The 24497-nt window shown below is 36.6% G+C and overlaps 1 protein-coding gene across 1 annotated transcript; it reads left to right on the plus strand.

The window, feature by feature from the left end:
• Window positions 1–21853, plus strand: LOC127430587 (endoplasmic reticulum mannosyl-oligosaccharide 1,2-alpha-mannosidase-like). The gene is made up of 14 exons (XM_051680452.1): window positions 1–324; window positions 1942–2065; window positions 3561–3669; window positions 4534–4724; window positions 5034–5170; window positions 6896–7008; window positions 7327–7518; window positions 7736–7884; window positions 12097–12285; window positions 12552–12742; window positions 14887–15007; window positions 15572–15766; window positions 17836–17967; window positions 18066–21853. Exons 2-14 carry the CDS (start codon window positions 1970–1972, stop codon window positions 18270–18272), a joined length of 2022 nt encoding a protein of 673 aa, XP_051536412.1. The 5' UTR covers window positions 1–324; window positions 1942–1969; the 3' UTR covers window positions 18273–21853.
• Window positions 21854–24497: the final 2644 nt, after the last annotated feature.

Below are 24497 nucleotides of genomic sequence, written 5' to 3' on the forward strand. Positions count from 1 at the left end.
TCTGTCACATAAACCTTGCCTTGTGCACAGCTGTTTGGCCATTGACCAGAATTAATGCGGAGTATTTTCGTGTATACAAACTGACAATATTTGGATAGACAGCATAAAACGTTTTATCGGAGGAGGGCAGACTGCTGGACGAGATACAGATATGATGCTGTGTAGCCTGATAGCCACTCTTGCTTTCTCACCTACACACTGAAGCTCTGGACTGGCATCTCAACATAAATACTGCTCACATAGTGGATGTGTTACATTGGCTGTGATCTATTCGTGCTTATAGATCTTCGTCCTAATAAGGATCAACAAGCTGTACAGATAAAGGTAAAACATATGTGCGTTTGGAGGCCAGATCTTCACTTACCTGAGCAGACATTATGTAGGAAAAATAGTGAATGCAGAATGAATGCATTGTTTAATATTCAAAGTATTTTTACTGTTAGCATGATTGTTGTTTTACACACATTATTAACAAAGCAGCTATACAAATAGCAACAACGAAACAGTAACAGAAAAATGTGCTAGAGATGGCAATAATGATGTCAGTTTACAATTAAGTAAATTAGAATACTTTTACATTCATGCATTTGGCAGACGCATTTATTCATATTCAACAGTGAATTCATTTGATCTCTGGGAATCGAACCCATGACCTTGGCGTTGCCATCACCATGCTCTACAGGATAAAATAAACATTCAACAAGACATTGTTCTCTCACTCTCTTGTTCAACCTCCCACCCTGTAATTTCTATTTAGGAAAATCTACTGTACAATTAAAGGGATAGTTCAGCCAAAAAATAAAAATTATCTCATCATTTACTCACCCTCATCCCATCCCAGATGTGTATAACTTTCCTGCTGAACTCAAACGAAAATGTTTAGAAGAATATCTCATCTCTGTTGGTCCATTCATTGCAAGTGAATGGTGACCACAACTTGGAAGCACCATAAAGCGCATTCAGGCAGCATAAAAGTCATCCATAGGACTCCAGTGGTTTAATCAATGCCTTCTGAAGCGATATGATAGGTGTGGTTGAGAAACAGATCAATATTTAAGCCCTTTTTTTACTATAAGTTCTCCTTCCTGCCCAGTAGGTGGCAATATGCACGAAGAATGGGAATCGCCAAACACAAAAATAGAAGAATGTGAAAGTGGAGATTTATAGTAAAAAAGGACTTAAATATTGATCTTTTTCTAACCCACACCTATTATATGGCTTCTGAAGACATGGATTAAACCACTGGAGTCGTATGGGTTACTTTTGTGCTGCCTTTACGTGCTTTTTGGTGCTTCAAATTTTTGGTACCCATTTATTTGCATTGAATGGACCTATAGAGCTAAGATATTCTAATAAAAAATCTTTGTGTTCAGCAGAATAAAAAAAAGTACACATCTGGGATGGAATGAGGGTGAGTAAATGATGAGAAAATTCACCTAAAAATGAAAATTATCGCTTTAACACTGCTACTACTGTCTGCTGCTGCATACATGTATGTGTGTCATATTGACAGGCCAGTGTCTTTAAATCTATTACATCCAGTAAGCTCAGGTTGGTATGAAAGTAACCAGAGGGATTTACACTAATGTTCCTAATCCCCTCTTATATAGCTCTTGTTGTCCTGGGACAATGTGCTGAGCAGCTCTGTCCCACGGCATTGTTCTCAGATCCGATGGACCCCAGTGTATCACTTGGACTCCCAGGCCTGTTTTGCTCCAGATTTAGTCTGGTGGTAATTAATCTTGTAAACGTAACTGTCTTTTATGCCTTTGGCTGTCTTTAGGGACCTACAAAGAACAACATTGCTGGGACAACAGTGCTTCATGTGCCCGTCTAATGTTACTAATGGTGAATTTATGAGATTTGTGGGAAAAATAACTTGAGATCTATGTAGCACTTTCTTACTATGTGTTTTATCCCTCTCTCTCCTATTTAATCCAGTCTTTTTGAGTGGTGGGCAGTATTTAAGATGTACTCGCCACAGAGGAAGGACTTTGTCTCTTTGACACTGGGAGACCAGCATAGCTACACCAACGGCAAGCACCGCAGACAGTCCTGCTGGAGGGTTAGTCTTGTGCCTTATATAAATCTGGGCAATTTAAATATTGTTATCTATTTCTGTCATCATTTACTCACCCTCATGTTGTTCCAAACCTATATGAATTTCTTTTTTCCGTGGAACACGAGATCTTAGGTAGAATGGAAGCCTCAGTCGCTATTCACTTTCATGGCATCTTGTTTCCATACAATAAAAGTGAATGGTGACTGAGGCTTACATTGTGTTCCACAGAAGAAAGAAAGTTCATATGGGTTTCAAACAACATGATGGTGAGTAAATAATGACAGAATTATTCATTGTTGGGGGAAACTCTCTAAGATGCCATCTGATCTTATTAACTTGTAACTCGAGATATATATGGGGCATTATGTATATTTTTATTCATTAACCCTTTGATTAACTTTGTTTGAAGGCTGATTTATTTTTGTTTGTGTAAATGAGTGCCATTTTCCTGCTGGCTAGCCATCTAGGTATCTATTTAATATTCTGAGAAAGCCATGCAGAAAGCAGCCGATACCTTTTATTTTTTTTGTATTTAATTGAATTTTGACTTCTCTGGTCTGGATAAAGGTACATAAAGCCACAGTGCCAGTTTTCAGTGTTTTTTTCCATCACATTTAATCTGACTTTTTGTATATACAGTTGATGTTTGAAGTTTACATACACTTAGGTTGAAGTCATTAAAACTCATTTTTTAACCACTCCACAGATTTCATATTAGCAAACTATAGTTTTGGAAAGTAATTTAGGACATCTACTTTGTGCATGACACAAGTAATTTTTCCAACAATTGTTTACAGACAGACTGTTTCACTTTTAATTGACTATATCACAGTTCCAGTGGGTCAGAAGTTTACATACACTAAGTTAACTTTGCCTTTTAGCAGCTTGGAAAATTCCAGAAAATGATGTCAAGCCTTTAGGCAATTAAACAATTAGCTTCTGATAGGAGGTGCACTGAATTGGAGGTGTACCTGTGGATGTATTTTAAGGCCTACCTTCAAACTCAGTGCCTCTTTGCTTGACATCATGGGAAAATCAAAAGAAATCAGCCAAGACCTCAGAAAAAAACTGTGGACCTCCACAAGTCTGGTTCATCCTTGGGAGCAATTTCCAAAGGCCTGAAGGTACCACGTTCATCTGTACAAACAATAGTATGCAAATATAAACACCATGGAACCACACAGCCATCACACCGCTCAGGAAAGAGATGCATTCTGTCTCCTAGAGATGAACGTAGTTTGGTGCGAAAAGTGCAAATCAATCCCAGAACAACAGCAAAGGATCTTGTGAAGATGCTGGAGGAAACAGGCAGACAAGTATCTATATCCACAGTAAAACGAGTCTTATATTGACATAACCTGAAAGGCTGCTCAGCAAGGAAGAAGCCACTGCTCCAAAACCGCCATAAAAAAGCCAGACTGCAGTTTGCAAGTGCATATGGGGGCAAACATAAAACTGCAGCACTTTCCTTTGATTCTCTTTCACTTGTTTGTGTCAGAAATGGAAGCAGCTGTCTCGACTTCAGCGCAGTCTCGTTCTTTTCCTGCTGGCCTTCCTCTTCATCTGTGGGATTCTGTCGTACCCCAGTCTTACGGAGCAGTGGAGAGGTACTGCACACAATCCACTTTATATTTCACAGGAAATGAAAGGTACAAACTGATTCCACATCAGCTGTTACATCAATAGATGACGCGGTACAATATGTTTCTCTTGACCTTAAAAACCTTTTGATCTAAAGACTTATGCTTAAATGCTAGAAATTATTTTTTATAGACAACAAATATAAATTGTGCCTGCATATGAATTTCCTTACAAAACAATTAAAAAAAAATTAAAAAAAAAATTAAAAAAAGATTTACAATTCATAAAATCAGAAATCAGCCACTAAAGGATCCAGTGTACATGTGAACTCTTTCAATTATATTTAAAAAGCATCTCGGTGGGGATACCTCATGAAGTTGGTTGAGAGAATTCCCAATGTGTGCAGAGCTGTAATCTAGGTGGGTGGCTATTTTGAAAAAGCTACAATATAAGAATTTTAATAAAATAAAATGAAAATTGATCACAACATAATGCCCATAATTCCATTTGTTATTTTGATAGTTGATAGTTTTGATGTCTTTGCTGTTATTCTAAAAGGTTCCATTTGAATTTTTTAAAATTCACAAAAATTATTCTAATTTAAGAAGTTTTTGAACTAGTTGAAACCAACATAAAAAAAAAAAAACTTTACTAGAAAAAAACACATTTGTGCAATTGGACCTTTTACTTTAAATCATTGTTACTGAGATATAGCCATTGTGACAACTTCCCTGAGTAAAAACTAACCCCGGTGTCCCGTTAGTTGCAAGGAGAGTAATTTTATTACATACCACACATAAGTTTCCCATCAATTCTTCAGATGAGATGTCTTTCTCAAAAGTAATGCCCCATTTATTCTAGTCTCTTAAACTTGGCTGTTTGTTTCCCAGGTTTCTCTGATAGATCAGTGAAGGAGGATTGGGTAGAGATGGATAACAGAGGTCTCAGGCCCATCCCGCCTGGCCTTGTCCCAAAATTCCCAGTGGTGCCTGTCGCTGGGGTCATCCAGGATTTCCCGCTGGAAGTACTGCCGGAGCTTCAAAGACCAAGTGTTCCAATCCTCCCCAAACCTCCAGCCATGGTTAGTGACACAATGTTCTTCAGAGAGTTATTTAGGACATTTATGATGCCATATTGGTTACTTTATCTCAGTTCAGACATTTGCAAGGGTTGTTACAGACCTTGCTGAAAAACAGGGCCTGTAAATTTGTTAGTCACTTTTAACCCATTCTAATTCACACATTTTCACAAGTCATTCTCGTCATCTGTATTGCTGAGCCCTAAAAGCTGGTGACCAACCTGATTGGTAGTTTCATTAATTCATCTTCCTTCTAAGATAAGATTCTTGATCTACTCTTTTCGTCTTGTGTTGGGTGGTTTGAATCTTCAGAGGAAGCCCCCCAGCAAACGTGGCCCTCCAGCCCTACAGAAGCGAGGGAACATGACAGACTGGCAGGTGAAAGACAAAGAAGAGCCTGTGGCCAAGAAAGACGAAGAGGAAGGAAAAGAAGCGAAAACAGTCATTAGGTTTGGACATTACATTAGAACAATGAGTCAGGACATTTTTATATGAGAATTTTAATAATGACAGTTGCTTGAAGGCTTAGGAAAGATTGAAGATTGAATTATATTCAGTTGTTGGCTTAGTATTTGACCTTTTGAGTATGTTGGGATATTAAAATTGAGACCGTATTATGAGTTTTATTTCAACTTATTCATTATTAGGAGCCCTCATATTCTATGAGCACCTAAGGCCTTTACCTACTCCATCAAACAAATGTGATTCTTCAGATATATCTCTCACTTTATTTAGGCACAAATTTAAAACAAATTCCTTAGAAAGGGCAGAGATGTGATGAAATGCTTGGGAAATCAGGGATTAAAAACAAAATGTTTTTCATTTCAGTTCTTTCTGTGCAAAAATAGACATTTATTTTCATCATTTTTCAGTTCAGAAATCCCGCAGCCTCTTTCCAAGTGGTATCCATGCTTTTTAAAATGACAGTATTCTGTGCTAAGGGGTGGGTGAAATACCAATTGCAGTGTTGCCAGATCTTGCAAGAGAAACAAGCAACCTGGTCTGGATAACAAGCCCAAAATAAGCCACTTGCCTCACCAAAAGAAGCGAAAATAAGCAATTAAATTATTTCCTTTGTGGTGGATTTATCAGCATAGAAATCATATCAAGCAGTTAATTAAAAGTTAAGTATAATTTTAATTACAGATCTGCTTCTCAGTCAAAACCCGGCAGCATCAATCTGTATTAATGCATCTTATCTAACAATAATTCAGTGAAGACTTGGAAACAACTGAGAAATGTACTTTTTAACTCTAATGATGTTTTCATTGAATCTGGATTAGCCGTGCATGGACAGTTTATGTAGTAATTATACATACAGTAGTTTTGAAAAGATCTTCATTCAGAGGGGGCCTGGGTAGCTCAGCGAGTATTGCCGCTGACTAACACCCCTTGAGTCGTGAGTTCAAATCCAGGGCGTGCTGAGTGACTCCAGCCAGGTCTCCTAAGCAACCAAATTGGCCCGGTTGCTAGGGAGAGTAGAGTCACATGGGGTAACCTCCTCGTGGTCGCGATTAGGGATTCTTGCTCTCATTGAGGCGTGTGGTAAGTTGTGCATGGATCGCGGAGAGTAGCATGAGCCTCCCGTGCTGTGAGTCTCCGCGGTGTCATGCACAGCGAGCCACGTGATAAAATGCGCGGATTGACTGTCTCAGAAGCGGAGGCAACTGAGACTTGTACCGCGCCACCATGAGGACCTACTAAGTAGTGGGAATTGGGCATTCCAAATTGGGAGAAAAGGGGATTAAAAAAAAATTAAAATCTTCATTCAGAGAATGTGACTACCACAATGGGCAATTAGGCAAAGAAATGTGTGATGCAGCAGTTTCCTTCAGAATCAAAGCTCATGTTTCATTTTCTTGGGCAACATAAAGTGGTGTAATTCCACAAATTTACTGTGATAAACCCTTTGGCCTTTGGTTTTATAAAAAATATTATCAGAACAAAATAAACCGGTTATAACCGGTTACCTACATTTAAAAATAAGGTTTTCACTCGAACAATTGAAAATCGCTTTGTTCCGGTTTTCGGTTCCTTGAACCATTTTTAGTCCCTGTGGGAAATATCCTATTTCTTACACATGGCGTGCCTTTTCTACCTTTGTAAAATCTAGTGCAGTACGTCAGTTGCATCAGATGAATAATTATGTTGTTTTTTTGGTTATTGTGCTCTAGCTGGCGTGGGGCGATGATAGAGGAAGAGCAGGGGACGGATATTCAGCCCACTGCTCGTGGAAAAGAGGCAGCAACACCAGCTGATTCCGAGGAGGCTGCCCCGTTAAAACCAGGTATCCAAAACAAGCCGCACGATTTGAGGTATTATTCATGTATGTAACACAAATGGTGTGAGCAGTAATAATAGTGATGCTCCCCTAACACCACTAATGATGATAATTCCTAAGTGGAAATATATACTGTTTTATAGAGTTGTTTACATCAAATTGTCAGGTAATCATCCCATATCAGACTGATCAAGAAAACAAAAAGTGGTTTGATTCCTTCATTTGAAGGGATGCATGGTCATGTAGCCTTTTGCTAAATAATGACGATCGTAGACATACTGTAGCTACGGTTTTAATACTTTGTTATTTATTTGTTGTATTCAGTTACAGTTAAACCTGTGGATCGTGTAGAGGCAGTGCGAGAGGCTTTCAGGCATGCGTGGAAAGGCTATAAGGCATTTGCATGGGGCCATGATGAACTGAAGCCCATCTCTAAGACTCATGGAGAGTGGTTCGGCCTGGGTCTCACTCTGATAGATGCACTGGACACTATGTGGATACTGGGCCTGAAGGACGGTGAGTCTCGTAACCACAGCTTCTTTCTGCTGATCTGTTTTTAGAGCCCTGTGGGTAATTTTTAAATCTATTCCTTGTCCTTTTTTTTCTACATTCTTTTTTTATTTTTTATGAAAATAATTAATTTTATGAAAGAAACCATATTGAGTAATAAAGACATGGCATAGTGTTGTCCTCTGTTTATCTCTTGCTGTTTCTCTGATTCTTCCTGTATTAGAGTTTGAAGAAGCAAGAAAATGGGTCGAGACAGAATTATCCTTTTCCAAGAATGTGGATGTAAATCTTTTTGAAAGTACCATCCGTATTTTAGGGGGTCTCTTGAGCACATACAACCTGACTGGAGACATTCTGTTTCTGGACAAAGCTGTGAGTACTTAATATCTAAAATTAAGAAAAGAAAATATTAACAAGTAGTATTTTAATTTATTATATATGTTTATATATATATATATATATATATATATATATATATATATATATATATATATATATATATATATATATATATACACACACACACACACACACACTACCGATCAAAAGTTTTGAAACACTTACTCATTCTTTATTATAATTTTTTTTCTCCACATTTTAGAATAATAGTAACATCATCAAAACTATTGAATAACATAAATGGAACGATGGGAATTATGTTGTGACTAAACAAAATCCAAAATAAATCAAAACTGTGTTATATTTTAGCATCTTCAAAGTAGTCACACTTTGCCTAGAATTTGCAGACATGTACTCTTGACATTTTCTCAACCAACTTCTTGAGGTATCACTCTGGGATGCTTTTTAAACAGTATTGAAGGAGTTCCCATCTATGTTGGGCACTTATTGACTGCTTTTCTTTATTATTTGGTCCAAGTCATCAATTTCAAAAACTTTTTTTTTTATTACATTTTAGTTTTATAATGAAATAAATTGATATGGTGGCACAATTATATTTTTGTCTACAAAATTAATTTCAAACATTTAAGCATACGCCTACAGATCAAAAGATTTTTAAGATCATGAGAAACATTTCGGTCAAGTGTTTCAAAACTTTTGAACAGTAGTTTGTGTGTGTGTGTGTATGTATATATGTATATATATATATATATATATATATATATATATATATATATAGATATAGATATAGATATTAAATTTATTAACATAATTTATATAAATATACAAGCAAACTAACTTAGGCTGGTTTAAAATTTACAGCAGGGTAAATACGAAAAAAGATATATAGCTTTTATATAGAGAGCATATACTGTATAAATACAGTGTAAATACACATTTGTGTAAATATATACAGTCCTGTGAAAATCCTGATTTCTTCTATTTTTCTGTATTTTTCATACTAAATTGTTTTATCTCTTCAAACGAGATATAACATAAAACAAAGGCAACCGGAGTAAACCCAAAATGCAGTTTTCAAATATATATTTTTTTTATTGAAGCAAAAAAGTTATCCAACACCTATCACCCATGTTAAAAACTAACTGACCCCTTAAACTTAAATAGCTGGTTGTGCCACCTTTAGCAGAAACAACTGCAACCAAACGCTTCCGATAACCGGAGATCAGTCTCTCACAGCGCTGTGGTGGAATTTTGGCACATTCTTCTTTGCAGAACTGCTTTAGTTCAGCCACATTTGAGGGTTTTCAAGCATGAACTGCCCGTTTAAGGTCCTGCCACAGCATCTCAATCGCGTTAAAGTCAGGACTTTGACTAGGCCACTCTAAAACTTTAATTTTGCTTATTTTGACCATTCAGAGGTGGACTTACTCCTATGCTTTGGATCACTGTCTTGCTGCATAATCCCGTTGTGCTTGAGCTTCAGCTCACGGACTGATGACCGGACGTTCTCCTTTAGGATTTTCAGTTAGAGAGCAGAATTCATGTTTCCCTCAATTATTGCAAGTTGCCCTGGCCCTGAAGCAGCAAAGCATCCCCACACCATCACATGACCACCACCATGCTTGACCATAGTTATGATGTTCTTTTTGTTGAATTCTGTATTTGATTTACGCCAGATGTAACAGGACCCCTGTCTTCCAAACAGTTCCACTTTCGACTCATCAGTCCACAGAACATTCTCACAAAAGGTTTGAGGATTATCAAGGTGTGTTTTGGCCATATTCAGATTAGCCTTAATGTTCTTCTGGGCTAGCAGTGGTTTTCGCCTCACCACTCTTCCATGGATGGCATTTTTGGCCAGTGTCTTTCTGATAGTGGAGTCATGAACCGTGACCGTTATTGATGTGAGAGAGGGCTACAGTTCCTTGGATGTTGTCCTTGGCTTTTTTGTGACTTCCTGGTTGAGTCGTCGCTGTGCTCGTGGAGGAATTTTGGAAGGTCGACCGCTTCTGGGAAGGTTTACTATTGTGCCAAGTTTTCTCCATTTGGAGATAATGGCTCTCACTGTGGTTCTTTAGAGTCCCAGAGCCTTTGAAATAGCTTTGTAACCCTTCCCAGACTGGTGTATTTCAATCACCTTTTTCCACATCATTTCTGGAATTTCTTTCAACCTTGGCATAGTGTGCTACTGGGTGAGACCTTTTCATGCTGCTGAAAAATTTCCATTTAGGTGTTGATTTGATTGAACAGGGCTGACAGTAATGAGGCCTGGGTGTGTCTAGTCGTGCTGAACCCCATTATGAATGCCGTTTCATAGATTTGGGGATTTAGTAACTAAGGGGGAAAATAGTTTTTCACACAGACTTGTTGGTATTGGATAACTTTTTTGCTTCAATAAAAAAATATATATATTTGAAAACTTTATTTTGTGTTTACTCAGGTTGCCTTTGTTTTATGTTATATCTTATATCTATGTTATAGGCCCCCCTCGTGCCGCCAAAACGGCGCCAACCCGCATCTCAGAATGCTATTCTGAGATGCTATTCTTCTCACCACAATTGTACAGAGCCGTTATCTGAATTAGTATCCATCTATGTATCTGTCCATCTATCCTGGCTGCCAAAAGTTTGGAATAATGTACAGATTTTGCTGTTTTGGAAGGAAATTTATACTTTAATTCACCAAAGTGGCATTCAGCTGATCACAAAGTATAGTCAGGACATTACTGATGTAAAAAACAGCACCATCACTATTTGAAAAAGTCAATTTTGATCAAATCTAGACAGGCCTCATTTCCAGCAGCCATCACTCCAACACCTTATCTTTGAGTAATCATGCTAAATTGCTAATTTGGTACTACAAAATCACTTGCCATTATATCAAAGACAGTTGAAAGCTGTTTGGTTTGTTAAGTGAAGCTTAACATTGTCTTTGTGTTTGTTTTTGAGTTGCCACAGTATGCAATAGACTGGCATGTCTTAAGGTCAATATTAGGTCAAAAATGGCAAAAAAGAAACAGCTTTCTCTAGAAACTTGTCAGTCATTGTTTTGAGGAATGAAGGCTGTACAATGCTTGAAATTGCCAAAAAAAAAAACGGAAGATTTCAGACAAAGGTGTACACTACAGTCTTCAAAGACAAAGGACAACTGGCTCTAACAAGGACAGAAAGAGATGTGGAAGGCCCAGATGTGCAACTAAACAAGAGGATAAGTACATCAGAGTCTCTAGTTTGAGAAATAGATGCCTCACATGTCCTCAGCTGGCAGCTTCATTGAATTCTACCTGCTCAACACCAGTTTCATGTACAACAGTAAAGAGAAGACTCAGGGGTGCAGGCCTTATGGGAAGAATTGCAAAGAAAAAGCCACTTTTGAAACAGAAAAACAAAAAGAAAAGGTTAGAGTGGGAAAAGAAACACAGACATTGGACAACAGATAATTGGAATAGAGTGTTATGGATCTTAACCCCATTGAGCTTTTGTGGGATCAGCTAGACTGTAAGGTGCGTGAGAAGTGCCTGACAAGAAAGCCACATCTATGGCATGTGCTACAGGAAGTGTGGGGTGAAATGTCACCTGAGTATCTGGACAAACTAATGGCTAGAATGCCAAGGATCTGCAAAGCTGTCATCGCTGCACGTGGAGGATTTTTTGATGAGAACTCTTTGAAGTAGTTTAAGTAATTTTTCACGTTATTAATGTCCTGACTAAACATTGTGATCAGCTGAATGCCACTTTGGTGAATAAACATAACAATTTCTTTCCATAAGAGCAAAATCTGTACATTATTCCAAACGTTTGGCCGCCTGTATATATGCTGTAAATCTTAGACCAGCTCAAGCTAGTTTGCTTGTCTCAGCCTGGTCAAGCTGGTATGTTTGCAGGTTTTAGGGGGGTTTGGGCTGAACCGTTAAACCAGCTGAACACCAGTGTGGTCAGGCTGGGAGACCAACTAGACCAGCTTAAATCAGCATGGCCAGTCTTAGAGACCAGCAAAGACCAACAAACTAGCTTCGGTTGTTTTAAGATTTTTTTTTTTTTTTCTGCATGCAGGATATTATATCCTCCTGTTTTCTACAAGACCTACTATGTATTGCTTTTCATTTCTTTCTAGTAAGGGCAAAATATATTATCTAATATCTGCAATTTTTAATCATGTCATGAAACTATTTTCAGTGACTATTAATAAATGGATCATCCCATACATATTGTCTCTGTTCTTTAGAAAGACATTGGCTCCAGATTAATGCCTGCCTTTAAGACCCCGTCAAAAATCCCCTTCTCTGACGTAAACATTGGTAAAGGAACGGCTCACCCTCCACGCTGGACCACAGACAGCACTGTCGCAGAAGTCACCAGCATTCAGCTTGAATTCAGAGAGCTCAGCAGACTTACTCATGACCCACAGTACCAGGTAAAATCACCTTGTTTCTCTTCCCATATACTGTAGGCTACTACCTGTCACATCTACTTTCACTGTATGAACAATAAATTCACAAAAATAAAATCCAGATAAAAGAACCCCATACAGTTCAAGTTATCATTCTTTTTGCAAACATCATAAGAACACCAAAACAAACAATGAGCTAAGATGTTTAAATTGTAACAGGATCTAAATTGTAGAATGGCATCTTACCTTGTTATAATAATGAATTCATACACTTTCTTTCTCATACGTAGACAGCAGTGGAGGAGGTGACAAGACAGGTACACAAGTTGGAAGGAAAGCATGATGGTCTGGTGCCCATGTTCATCAACACCAACAGTGGGAAGTTCACGCGCCGAGGAGCCTTCACGCTGGGGGCCCGTGCCGACAGTTACTATGAGTACCTGCTGAAACAGTGGCTACAGGGCGGCAAGAAAGAGACCGAGTGAGTTACACTAACAAACAACAGATACAAATGCAGCTTGGGCTGAAGAGTTCATGAATTCAGCGGTTAGACCTGGTGTCAATAGCCCACTGGTGCTTTTAGCTAATGGGTTTCAGTGATTCTCACTGAGCCTAATGGGCTGAGGTTATGATTCTGGTCACAGATGGGATGGTATGATTGATTCACATTTCCATTCACTGGTAGGGTAAACTGTGCAGGAAATAAACAAGAGAGAGCACATTTGAATAAATGCATTAAGATGGTTTAAAGAGGACTGAGCTTTTTCTTCTAAGTCTCAGAGGTCTCTTGAGTGCATCTTAGTAGTACATGATTTTATTTTGATGTTTTAAGTCATTTCATGGTATATTTTTGGTTATTTCAAGTTATGTCAATTACAGATGCTTAAATTTGAACAACAGCTAAAGGGACTGTCATAATTTACTCACCCCCATGTTGTTCCAAATGCGTTTTTTTTTTTTTTTTTTTTTCTTATGCGGAACACAGAAGATGTTTAACCATCTTTTCAATGCAATGGCAGTGGATAGAGATTCACTTTAAAGCTTAATTAAAGTCCCAAAATTATCATAAAAGTAGTTGTTACATTTGTTGGCTGCCTCCACCCCCTTCCTAAGATGTGAAGGCCTAATTCATCACCCTTCCGTTATAGCATGACGTGCTGTCTTCATATTTGAAGAATCCTTTTCTTACTGAAATCATATGAGTAGTTTACTGTGTTTTTCAGGCTGTTATTCTGGCTGTCTCTCCTGCTGGTGTGTTGATGATTGAGTATGATGGCTCATTATGATGCATTTTAATGCTTCTCTTCACACCTGAGCCTGGTTAGCCTCCCGCTGGTGTTACATCACATAGGCTTGCTCCTCGCTGCTTCTGTTTTGAATAATTCAATAAAAAAGGTGTTCGCTGGGGTTCAGTAGACACAGATTGTTAATGAGTTTGATAAATATCCCTGGTCAGGAATATCAGATCACCTCAAGACCAGGTCAGTGATTATGGATGCGGTGTTAGTCAATGAATGGCAAGGTGGTCTGCAGATTTAAACAGCCTCTGTATCCTGCCTGTGTTATTAGTGAGATCTGTCTGTAAGACCTTATAGATGGGGTCAGATCTCAGGGTTGAATTTAATACCATGCAGAGACACGTAAGAGCGTATATTATAAATTGAAGTTTTTCTTTAATTACATTTTCCAATTGAGGTGCAGTAGCTTATTTTTGCCTCTTGAGGGCAAAAGAGTTTAATTTAATTGAAGTTTATAATGGAATACTTGCTTACTACTTAAAGAATACTGTGCAGTATACACTGTATGGTAAGTGTTACAGTAGGCACTGTTTCCCCGATAAGCTTTTTCAAACAGTCGTATGCTACAGTATTGTCACATGACCTTATAAGTGATGCTTGGGAGTCGCATCCAGTTTTCAATTTGGAAAATTGCTATTTTTTTACTCAATTTTGTGTAAAGATTTTTTTTATTTTTTTTTAGTCTGATAAAATTAGTCAAAAAATTATTAATAATATTATTAATAATATTTATTTATTAATATATTCATTGTATAAATATATATATATATATTCAATATATAAAACTATGATGGGTTCAATATAAGCTAAGCTCAATTGACCGCATTTGTGGAATATTTTACAGCTCAAATAATACACAATTGTTAACAGGATTATTGTAAGTGCTTTTATAAAATTATAAGCTTCACATTTCTGCCTTTTAAACCCTCCAAAAATTGGCCCCATTCACTTCCATTGTAAGTGCCTCACTGTTTTTTTTTTTTTTAAGAAAAGGAGGGATGTCTAATTTGTCTTTATGTCTTTATTTTTGTGGTAATCAGCATAATGCCACAAATGCTGTCAGTTGAGCTTAAATTGTGTTGAACACAGAATATTCCTTCAATAAGAAATAAAGAACTATAAAGTAAAAAAAAAAAAATAATAATCAGACTGTAAAGGGAAATTAGCTGACTATTCTATGCATACAGAAATTTCACATACTGTACTTTGCACATTATACATACTATTCACTTAACTAATAGTATGAATTGTATGTTAGCATGGTATTCTGAACATAGCCTATCCCTTTGTTTGCAGATAAATAACAGATGTTTCTGTATCTTTTCAGGCTGCTCGAGGACTATATTCAGGCTATAGAGGGCGTCAAAAAGAATCTCTTGAGACAAACGTCTCTTAGTAAACTGACCTTTATAGGGGAGCTTTCCAATGGCCGTCTCAGCCCCAAGATGGTGAGAGGTCAAATCCTTCATTTCAGCTGCCAAGTGTCATTCTTAAGCATTTTTAAGTCTTCAGCCTATAATATATTGAATCTATAAACTGCAGCATCTGTTGCTATAATCGACAGTCTTTAATCTAGTGAATTTAATGAAATTGGCTCCCGCACATGGATAGAAATAGGCCATTCTAATGGAATGGAAATGGAGATCTGATACATTACCTTTAAAAGGCAAAACTGCCTTTGTAAAACCTCCTGAAAACGCTTCACAAGACAATTTTTTTTTCCTGTGTAGATGTATTTCCTGTTTGAGTGGGACATATTGAAGGGTTCATCCCATTTGTTTTTAAATAGCCATTTGTTTTTTTTGTCACAGACAGGCACCATAATTTGCTGCTTGCTAGTCGGTTGCAGAGAAAGACTGCTTTAGATCTAGAAAAGATTAATTTTGTCAACTTTTAGGAGAACACTATGGCTTCAAAGCTAATAGACATGGACTTAAACTCCATAGAACTACTATTTTGATTTAATATGGTCTTAGCTTGTGGTCGTAACTTTCTGTCTCTCTCTCATCAAGGATCATTTAGTGTGTTTTCTGCCTGGCACGCTGGCTCTCGGTGCTCATAATGGTCTGCCTGCTGATCACATGGATCTGGCCCTGCAGTTGATGGAGACTTGTCATCAGATGTATGTGCAGATGGAGACAGGCTTGAGCCCTGAGATCGCTCACTTTAACTTGCAGTACCACAACGGACGAGATATAGATGTAAAGGTAGATTGATTTTGATTTACTGCCTGAATGAGTGAATTCACACACAGACACTGCACTTTAGATATAACATTATAGTCACATCACATACTGAATGATGAAGAAAAACACTACTTGAAATCTGATCTGACTTCTCAGACTAAAACATGTTTTTTAATCAGATTTCAAACCATATGGATGTGGTAATAATGCAGAGGCTGCGCAGTGAATGTTTTTATGATATCCCAATTGTAAGAACAAGCATATTTCTGTACACAACTCTGATGAGAGTGACTTTTAAAATGGTTGTTGCCCTTTTGCATTAGCATCTATTTTTTTTCTTAAAGGGATAGTTCACCCAAAAATGAAAATTCTCTTAGCATTTACTAAGCCTCATGCCATCCCAGATGCGTATGACTTTCTTCTGCTGAACACAAATGAAGGTTTTTAAGAGAATATCTCAACTCTGTAGGTACAAACAATGCAAGTGAATGATGACCAGAAAAATCACAAAGCCAGCATAAAGATAATCCACAAGACTCCAGTGGTTAAATCCATATCTTCAGAAGTGATATTAGTTTGGGTGAGAAACAGATAAATATGTATGTCCTTTTTTTTTCTTTTCTTTTTTTTAACTATAAATCTCTACTTTCACTTCCACATTCTTTTGTTTTTGGCGATTCGCATTCTTTGTGCATATCGCCACCTACTGGGCAGGGAAAATTTATAGTAAGAAAAGACTCAAATATTGATCTGTTTCTCACCCACATCTATCATATTGCTTCAGAAGACATGGATTTAACCACTGGAGTTGTATGGATTACTTTTATGCAATCTTTTATTTGCTTTTTGGACCTTCAAAGTTCTAGTCACCATTCACTTGCATTGAATGGGCTTACAGAGGTGAGATATTCTTCTAAAAATCTTCTTTTGTGTTCAGAAGAAGAAAGTAAGTCATACACATCTGGGATGGCATGAGGATGAGTAAATGATGAGAGAATTTTCAGTTTTGGGTGAACTAGCCCTTTAATATGAACATTTCTGTAATTTCAAGCAGATTCAGTAGTGTCCTGCTGTATGTCATGCTGTAATGTATCTAAAACTATAAACAAGATTTTCTATTTATTATACAGGCAGATTTTACCTATGGAATATTTGTACTTATACAATTCATTTGAAAAAATCATTTAAAATTAACTAGTAAAGACAAAAGGGTGATAAAAGATTTTCGCTTACAGTACACAGTATATGCATTTAGATGTACATTTGAATCTTAAATCCGGATGTCAAATTACATAAAAGTTCATCAGAAAACCTTTACTACAAAGTCCTATTTGTTAACATTAGTAATTGTATTATGTATCAATGATCAATATACAGTGTTTTTGTAGCATTTTTAAAGGGGTCAGGACATGGCTTTTTTATTATATTTATGTTCCTTGAGGTCCAATTATAATGTTTTTTTGCACACACAAAAAAAAAACCCAACATATATATTTTTAAATTATGATAATTTTGCACCCTGACCCTCTGTCAGAAACGATTGGTTTTGTTACTGCTTCTCCTTTAAGACTTTGACAGTAAATGCCCACTGTTATGATTGGCTCTTTGCTCTTCGCAGTCAGGTGCAAATGTCAAATGCACAATGAATGGCATCACAGTGTAGAGGAAGGTTTCATCAAATGCTCTTTTTGCAGTGAGGAGGAAGTTTTGAGTTCTGAAACTTACAGTATGTTTTTATAGTACAATGACCTCTTCTATGTTAAAAGATCAAGTGAAATGTTATTCCTCATGTCATAACCCCTTTAAATCTTTGCTAATGTTAATTAATTCAGAAAGATACAACTGTTCATTGTAGTTCATAATGCCTTAACTTATGCTAACATATAAAAATTGTAATTAAACATTTGTTTTATTAGTACAGTATATGTTGGAATTACCATTAACCAAGAATAATTAAGTGCTGGAAAATTATTGTTCATTGTTAATTCATGTTAACTAATGTTAACAAATAAAACCTTTTTAGTAAAGTTTTACCAGTTCATCTTATATGGACATGCTGTACTGTAAATCACCTACCAATGTGCATTTAGCCTGCAGACAGACACAACTTACTAAGGCCTGAGACTGTGGAGAGTCTATTCTACATGTACAGATTCACCAAGGACAGCAAATACAGGGACTGGGGCTGGGACATCTTGCAGAGTTTTAACAAGCACACTAGAGTGAGTGAAAACTAATTAAATCTTTACACGTCATAAAGTCACACAAAAATCCATCATGTTGTAGAATCTTCTAAAACTTCACTTGGTTCCTGTCTCAGGTCCCCAGTGGGGGCTACACCTCCATAGGTAACGTCCGTGACCCAGTGAACCCCGCACCTAGAGATAAGATGGAGAGCTTCTTCCTTGGAGAGACGCTGAAGTATCTCTTCCTCCTGTTCTCCGACGACACAGAGTTGATCAGTCTGGACAAGTATGTGTTTAACACTGAGGCCCATCCACTCCCTATATGGCCCTCTACATCCTGACGAGAGAGACTGGACTCATAATGGTCCTGATGAAGACCTTAACAAGGAATGATGCTAGCTTGCAAAGAAAGTGACTCCTCAGAGGTTTTGTATTAGATTCTTATAGTGGGAAGCTCTGCAGAGTTGATTCTGTTCTGAATAGAGGTGGTGAGTTATGAACTGACCTTTAACTGTGCACTGAGGTTTTTTAGAAAATGGTGAGACTTTTTTTCTCATCTAGTGGGGTTGCACAAGAACAGATTTGGTGGTGGTATCACAGACTTTTGGTGGCGAAAAGCTTGGGGTGTCACAAAATCATGTTCTTTAAAGACAAGTTGAATTATCTCAAACAGTGTGTCAACTTTCATTTTTCACTTTGTATTTAACAAGAATTCACTTATTTATGAACTCATGGGACGACTGCAAAGATACTTTTGCACGTTGGACAAGTTATTCAGATTCTCAAAACACTTGGAGGATGCATCAGTTTTTAGATGTCTTATCTTCCATCTATGGGACGGAAACATTAGTGTCACAGCTTCGTATCACAATGCAGATTGCTGAATTCACACATTTCACACAGTGAAAAATGCCAAGCATTTTGTCAAATGAAGACTTTAATTTAAGATTTAGCTTTCTGTATGAGTAGATGGATGCTCTTGATTCAAATGCCTTGCTTTATGTTTGCAAGCTGTTATGAAGGGACACTGCAAATCAATTTCTGTTGCCCTTTTGCAAGAGACAAGATGCATTTGGGACCAGTTTGAGCTCTTCCAGTTCTTCTTTGGATTTATTTGTGTTTTTTGTGGCTTGTTTGAAGCCCTGCGGGATTGTGTATTTTTCTGTTATTTAAGTTAACTTTAGTGAATATTCTGAAGACTACCTGAAGAATTGCTGCATTGTAGATTTGTCATCAACAGATTTTGGAGGCTGTTCCACAGAAACTGGATGCTGTGACGCTGCATTTAGTTCAAACTGAGATCAAATGTGTATATATGTTATTGTCCTAATTCAGATTTCACAAATAATTAAAAGCTCAACTAATTGAAAATGTTGCTTGAAGGATAAACTTCCGGATGTCATATCGGAGCAGTGTTGATCTATATCCACACACTGCCATCTGTTGCAAAAATGTAAGACGATTGTAAACCGGTTTGCAGAGTTTGAGTCATACGACAAATGCTTATTTCTTTGAGTGGTCAGATTTTTGGGTAACATTTTACAGTAAGGTTAAAGGTTAAGATTAACAATGAATAATACTGAACAATACTTTAAGAGCATGTTTTAATCTTAGTTAATGCTTATTTCTACATATACTATAAAAATGTTAACGTTCAACGTTGTATACATTAACATTAAAGGGATAGTTTACCCCAAACTGAAAATTCTCTCATTTACTCAACCTCATCCCATCCCAAATGTGTATGACTTTCTTTCATCTGCTGAACTCGAAGGATTTTAGAAGAATTTCTCAGCTCTTTTGGTCCATACAATGCAAGTGAATGGGTGCCAAAATTCATATGCTCCAAAAAGACAATAAAAGCATCATAAAAGTATTCCATACAACTCCAGCAGTTTAATCCATATTTTCAGAAGTGATATGATTGGTGTGGGTGAGAAAAAGATCAATATTTAAAGAGCACCTATTATGGTTTTTCAAATATTACCTTTCATGTAGTGTGTTATATAGCTGTTTGTGAATGTAAAAAAGTCTGCAAAGTTTAAAAAATCAAAGTGCACGATAAATGGAGTTATTGACTCCCAAAAGAAAGAACCGATTCTGAACACCTGAAACGAGTCCTTAGTAATTCCAGACTTACTTCCTGTACTAACCTACGTAATTTGGTAACAAAAAACCCGCCTCTGGTCTGTTTACATGTACAGCCAGTGCACACTGTTAGCCTGTTAGCTGTTAGCCTCTGCTAACCGGCTAACTCACGTTATTGTCAAACTACATATAAACTTACCACTGAGAAACATCCTGTTCTCATCGTGCTTGCAATGGTGGTTCGGGTTGATCTTCCGATGTAACACTATAGGACTCGGGCTCAAATTGGTAAGGTAAAACCGAAGTGTATATTTTTTATCAGACGGAGCTGAAACTCTGATATGGTAGTGGCAATTTCTTTTCCTACACGCGCTGTAAGCAGTAGACCAATCACAACAGACTGGGACATCTGACCAGTCAGAGCAGAGTAGGCTCTCTGAAAGGAGGAGTTTAGAATGAATCCTTTAGAATGGATCATTGAAGGAGTCGTTTTTGACACTGGAAAAAAGGGTAATGCTGCAATTTAAATTGAGCAAATTAAAGTGTTTTTTGACCTTGGATGCATGTAAATCTATTGTATGAGACCTTTAAAACAAAATTAGGCACGTTTATAAAAAACAAAATAGGTGCACTTTAAGTCATTTTTTGCTTAATTCTTCTCTCTGCCCAGTAGGGGGCGATATGCATGAAGCCCGTGAATCACCAAAAACACAAGAAGAATGTGAAAGTGATCTGTTTCTCACCCACACCTATCATATCACTTCTGAAGATATTGATGTAACCACTGGAGTCTTATGGATTACTTTTGTGCTGACTTATGTGATTTTTGTCTGGGCTTCAAAATTTTGGCACCCATTAATTTGCATTATATGGACCTACAGAGCTGAGAAATTCACATCTGAACACATCTGGGATGGCATGAGGGTGAGTAAATGATGAAAGAATTTTCATTTTTGGGTGAACTATTCCTTTAATGCATTAAGAACTAACAATAAACAACAGTATGTGTTAACTAAATAAATTAATATTAACCAAAAATTATAAATGCTGTAAACAATTGTGCATTGTTAGTTCATGCTATCCTAATGCATTAAACAATTCACCTGGGGGGCCCTGGGTAGCTCAGTGGTAAACTCGCTAGCTCGAATCCCAGGGCGTGCTGAGTGACTCCAGCCAGGTCTCCCAAGCAACCAAATTGGCCTGGTTTCTAGGGAGGACAGAGTAACATGGGGTAACCTCCTCGTGATCGCCATAATGTGGTTCGGTGGAGCGCATGGTGAGTTGAGCGTGGATGTCGCGGTCACACGCGCTATGTCTCCGTGGCAACGCGCTCAACAAGCCACGTGATAAGATGCGCGGGTTGTGGGATCTCAGACGCGGAGGCAACTGGGATTCATCCTCCACCACCGGATCCCACGAGGACCCAAAAGCACACTGGGAATTGGCCATTCCAAATTGGGAGTAAAAAGGGGGAAAATCCCCCCCAAAAAAGACACAGGTCAAATATTAAAATATTAATCGTCATTGTTTACTCATCCTTATGTTGTTACAAACACAAAAGCAGATTGTACCGTTTCAATTACCATCATTCACTTTTATTGTATGGACAAAATATGTGCTGTGAATGGTGACTGAGGCTGTCAATCCCTAAAATTCTGACAAGCATCTCCTTTTGTGTTCCCTGGAAAGAATAAAGTCATACGGATTTGAAACAACATGAGGGGGAGTAAATGATGACCGAATTTTCATTTTTGGGTGAACTATCCCTTTAATGCATAATAAACTACTAAAATAAACTAATAATGAACAATAGTGTATTTATAAATTAACATTAACCAGGATTAATAAATACTGTATATATATATATATATATATATATATATATATATATATATATATATATATATATATATATATATATTATAGTAGTTTGGTTAGTTCATATACTGTTCCTAATGTGTTTACTAATGTTAACAAATAAAATCTTATTGTAAAATTTCACCAATATTTTATTTTCCAAAAAGAAAACAGCACTTGGAAACTCTTTTCTTGTCTATTGTCTGCCACCTAGACATGTTGAGTTTATTTGTGCTGTCAAGTTTTTGTTGCTCCTATCATTTCATCCGTCTGGTCAAACAACAGTTATCCAAGCATAATATTTGAACCTTCAAAATCTGTCAGACTAGAGCAAAATGATCTTTCAGCTGAAACGATTCATTTTCAGGGTGATTGACATTTGCATTACAATATGTCTGTTCCATGACACAACCCTCTTGCTGCCTTCATTGATGTAATGTAAGAATCTGCATCACTTGTGTCTTTCGATTTACAGGAATCCGGAATGATCAGTGTGGTAATGACAGATTTCTCACTGATTGCTTCTCTCGGCACTTTGCTGCAATCAGTGGTTTGTGATTACCGCTTGTGCTCGCTAGCAAGTGTTAAACGAAGGAGTCCAGTGTGGACACAGATCTTATGAGGGTTTGTGAAGGTCAATGTGTGTTACATTTATTAATATCCAGGACAATTGTATTTAAAAATGTAAAAGTTGTGATAACATAGATGCTACCAAACAGGAGCAGGTCTCTGGGCTTGTTGACATTCGTTAAGTAAAAAAGATGCTGATGATGTGTAAATGGTAATAATAATAAGTTAAGGAATTGTTAATAGCAATTGGAATTCATATGGTTTTATTGTGATTTATTTATTTGTATTATTATTATTATTATTATTATTATTATTATTTTGGGGGGGCTTTAATGTATTATTTTATTGTTAGAATATACAGTTGTGCTGTTACAAAAAAAAAAAAAAAAAAAAAAAGTCACAGACTTATCACGTTTAATTCAAAATGCTTTTGAGATTTTATATTACCGAATGAGTAACACTTTACAATAAGATTCCATTTGTTAATGTTAGTTAACAACATTATTTAAAATAAACTAACAATAAATAATACTTTTACAGCATTTGTTAATCTTGGGTTATGTTAATTTCAACAAATACTAGCACAATCTTAAAATCAAAAGTTGTATTTGTTAACATTATTAAATGCACTATGAACTTACAATGAACAATTGTATCTTTATTAACTAACATTAACAGATTAATAAAAGATTAATACATTCTGTAAAAATTGATTACTCGTTGTTCATGATATGTAATGCATTCACTAATGTTAACAAATGAAACCTTATTTTAAAGCGTTACCACAGAATGTATATCTGTAGAATAATTTCAACCTGTGGAGTGAGTTCTTTCCTTTCAAAAAGGACCTACCAACCATAGTGCAATTATGCATACATTTATGTTACTTTTCACATTACATTTGTTCAGTTACATGCTATGAAAAAAAAAAAAAAACATAGGCTTGCCAAGTGAGTTTGCTGTACTGCCTGCATCCTTTATGGAAGTGGACAAGAAATTAATATTTTACTGTAACTGACTTAAAGGTATAGTTCACCCCAAAATGAAAGTTGTGTCATCATTTACCAGTATGCGTTTCTGTCTTCTGTAGAACACAAAAATAGATGTTAGGCACAATGTTAGCCTCATTCATCATTCACTTTTACTGTATCTTTTTTTCTTTACATTGAAAGTGAATGGTGATTGAGGCTGCACATAAGAAATATGGGGTCACTTGGGTTTAAAATTAAATTACAATGAATAAATTATGACAATTTTCATTTGTGAACTATTCCTTTAAATCCCTCATTCCATCATTGTAAATAGTCTACAGATTAAATCCCCTGCCTTGCTGTTGTGGGGTGGCTATAAGCTCTACAATATGTTTATTTTGCATTTGCACTATACAGTTACACTTCATATACAGTAGTCAATTCTTTTCTGTACATTCTTATTGGTTTAACAGCTTTCACTACGTCACCTAATAAAATGAAGTGGACAAGCAGCAGTTGAAGTTATTGCAATATGTTCTTTTTAATGACTGCAGTATTCTTATATCGCAAGTTTTTGCACACAGCTTTTCTAAGTAAATTTTAATGGTATAAAATTAGTAAAATCTATTTAACTTCATGATGTATTATTGATTAAAGTGAGTAAATTTAACTTAAACATTATAGTTAATGCAGTAACTTACAACTCCAATGTACTTAAACTTAGTACATTTTAAATTAATATTTTACAAGACCATTTCACAATTTGATCTTTTATCATTGTTTAATCACATACCACATGACATACAGAAACCTTCCACAGAGAAGCTGAGTGCTTAGTGTAGTGTATATGACAACATCACCTTGCATTATTGTTAACAGATGTGTGATGAGTTATGCATGTAGACCTCAACACTTGGTGCACAAAACACGATGACGGTAACAACAAACAGATTTATTTTTCTTACTTTTTCTCTTTTTTTTTATCATGAACAGGTAATTTTGAGTAGAAAATGAACTTCTGTTACAATTGTAATGACAAAATCAACAACAAAAATGGTGTAAATAAACTTGCAAACTGTG

Source organism: Myxocyprinus asiaticus, chromosome 40 (genome assembly GCF_019703515.2).
Source record: "Myxocyprinus asiaticus isolate MX2 ecotype Aquarium Trade chromosome 40, UBuf_Myxa_2, whole genome shotgun sequence".
NCBI classification, from domain to species: domain Eukaryota; kingdom Metazoa; phylum Chordata; class Actinopteri; order Cypriniformes; family Catostomidae; genus Myxocyprinus; species Myxocyprinus asiaticus.

Coding starts and splice junctions, on each gene's coding strand:
- LOC127430587 (XM_051680452.1), top strand. CDS start 1,970: ATGTACTCGCCACAGAGGAAGGACTTTGTCTCTTTGACACTGGGAGAC. Junction 4,725..5,033: donor TCCCCAAACCTCCAGCCATG/GTTAGTGACACA, acceptor TTGAATCTTCAG/AGGAAGCCCCCCAGCAAACG. Junction 15,767..17,835: donor GACGAGATATAGATGTAAAG/GTAGATTGATTT, acceptor ATGTGCATTTAG/CCTGCAGACAGACACAACTT.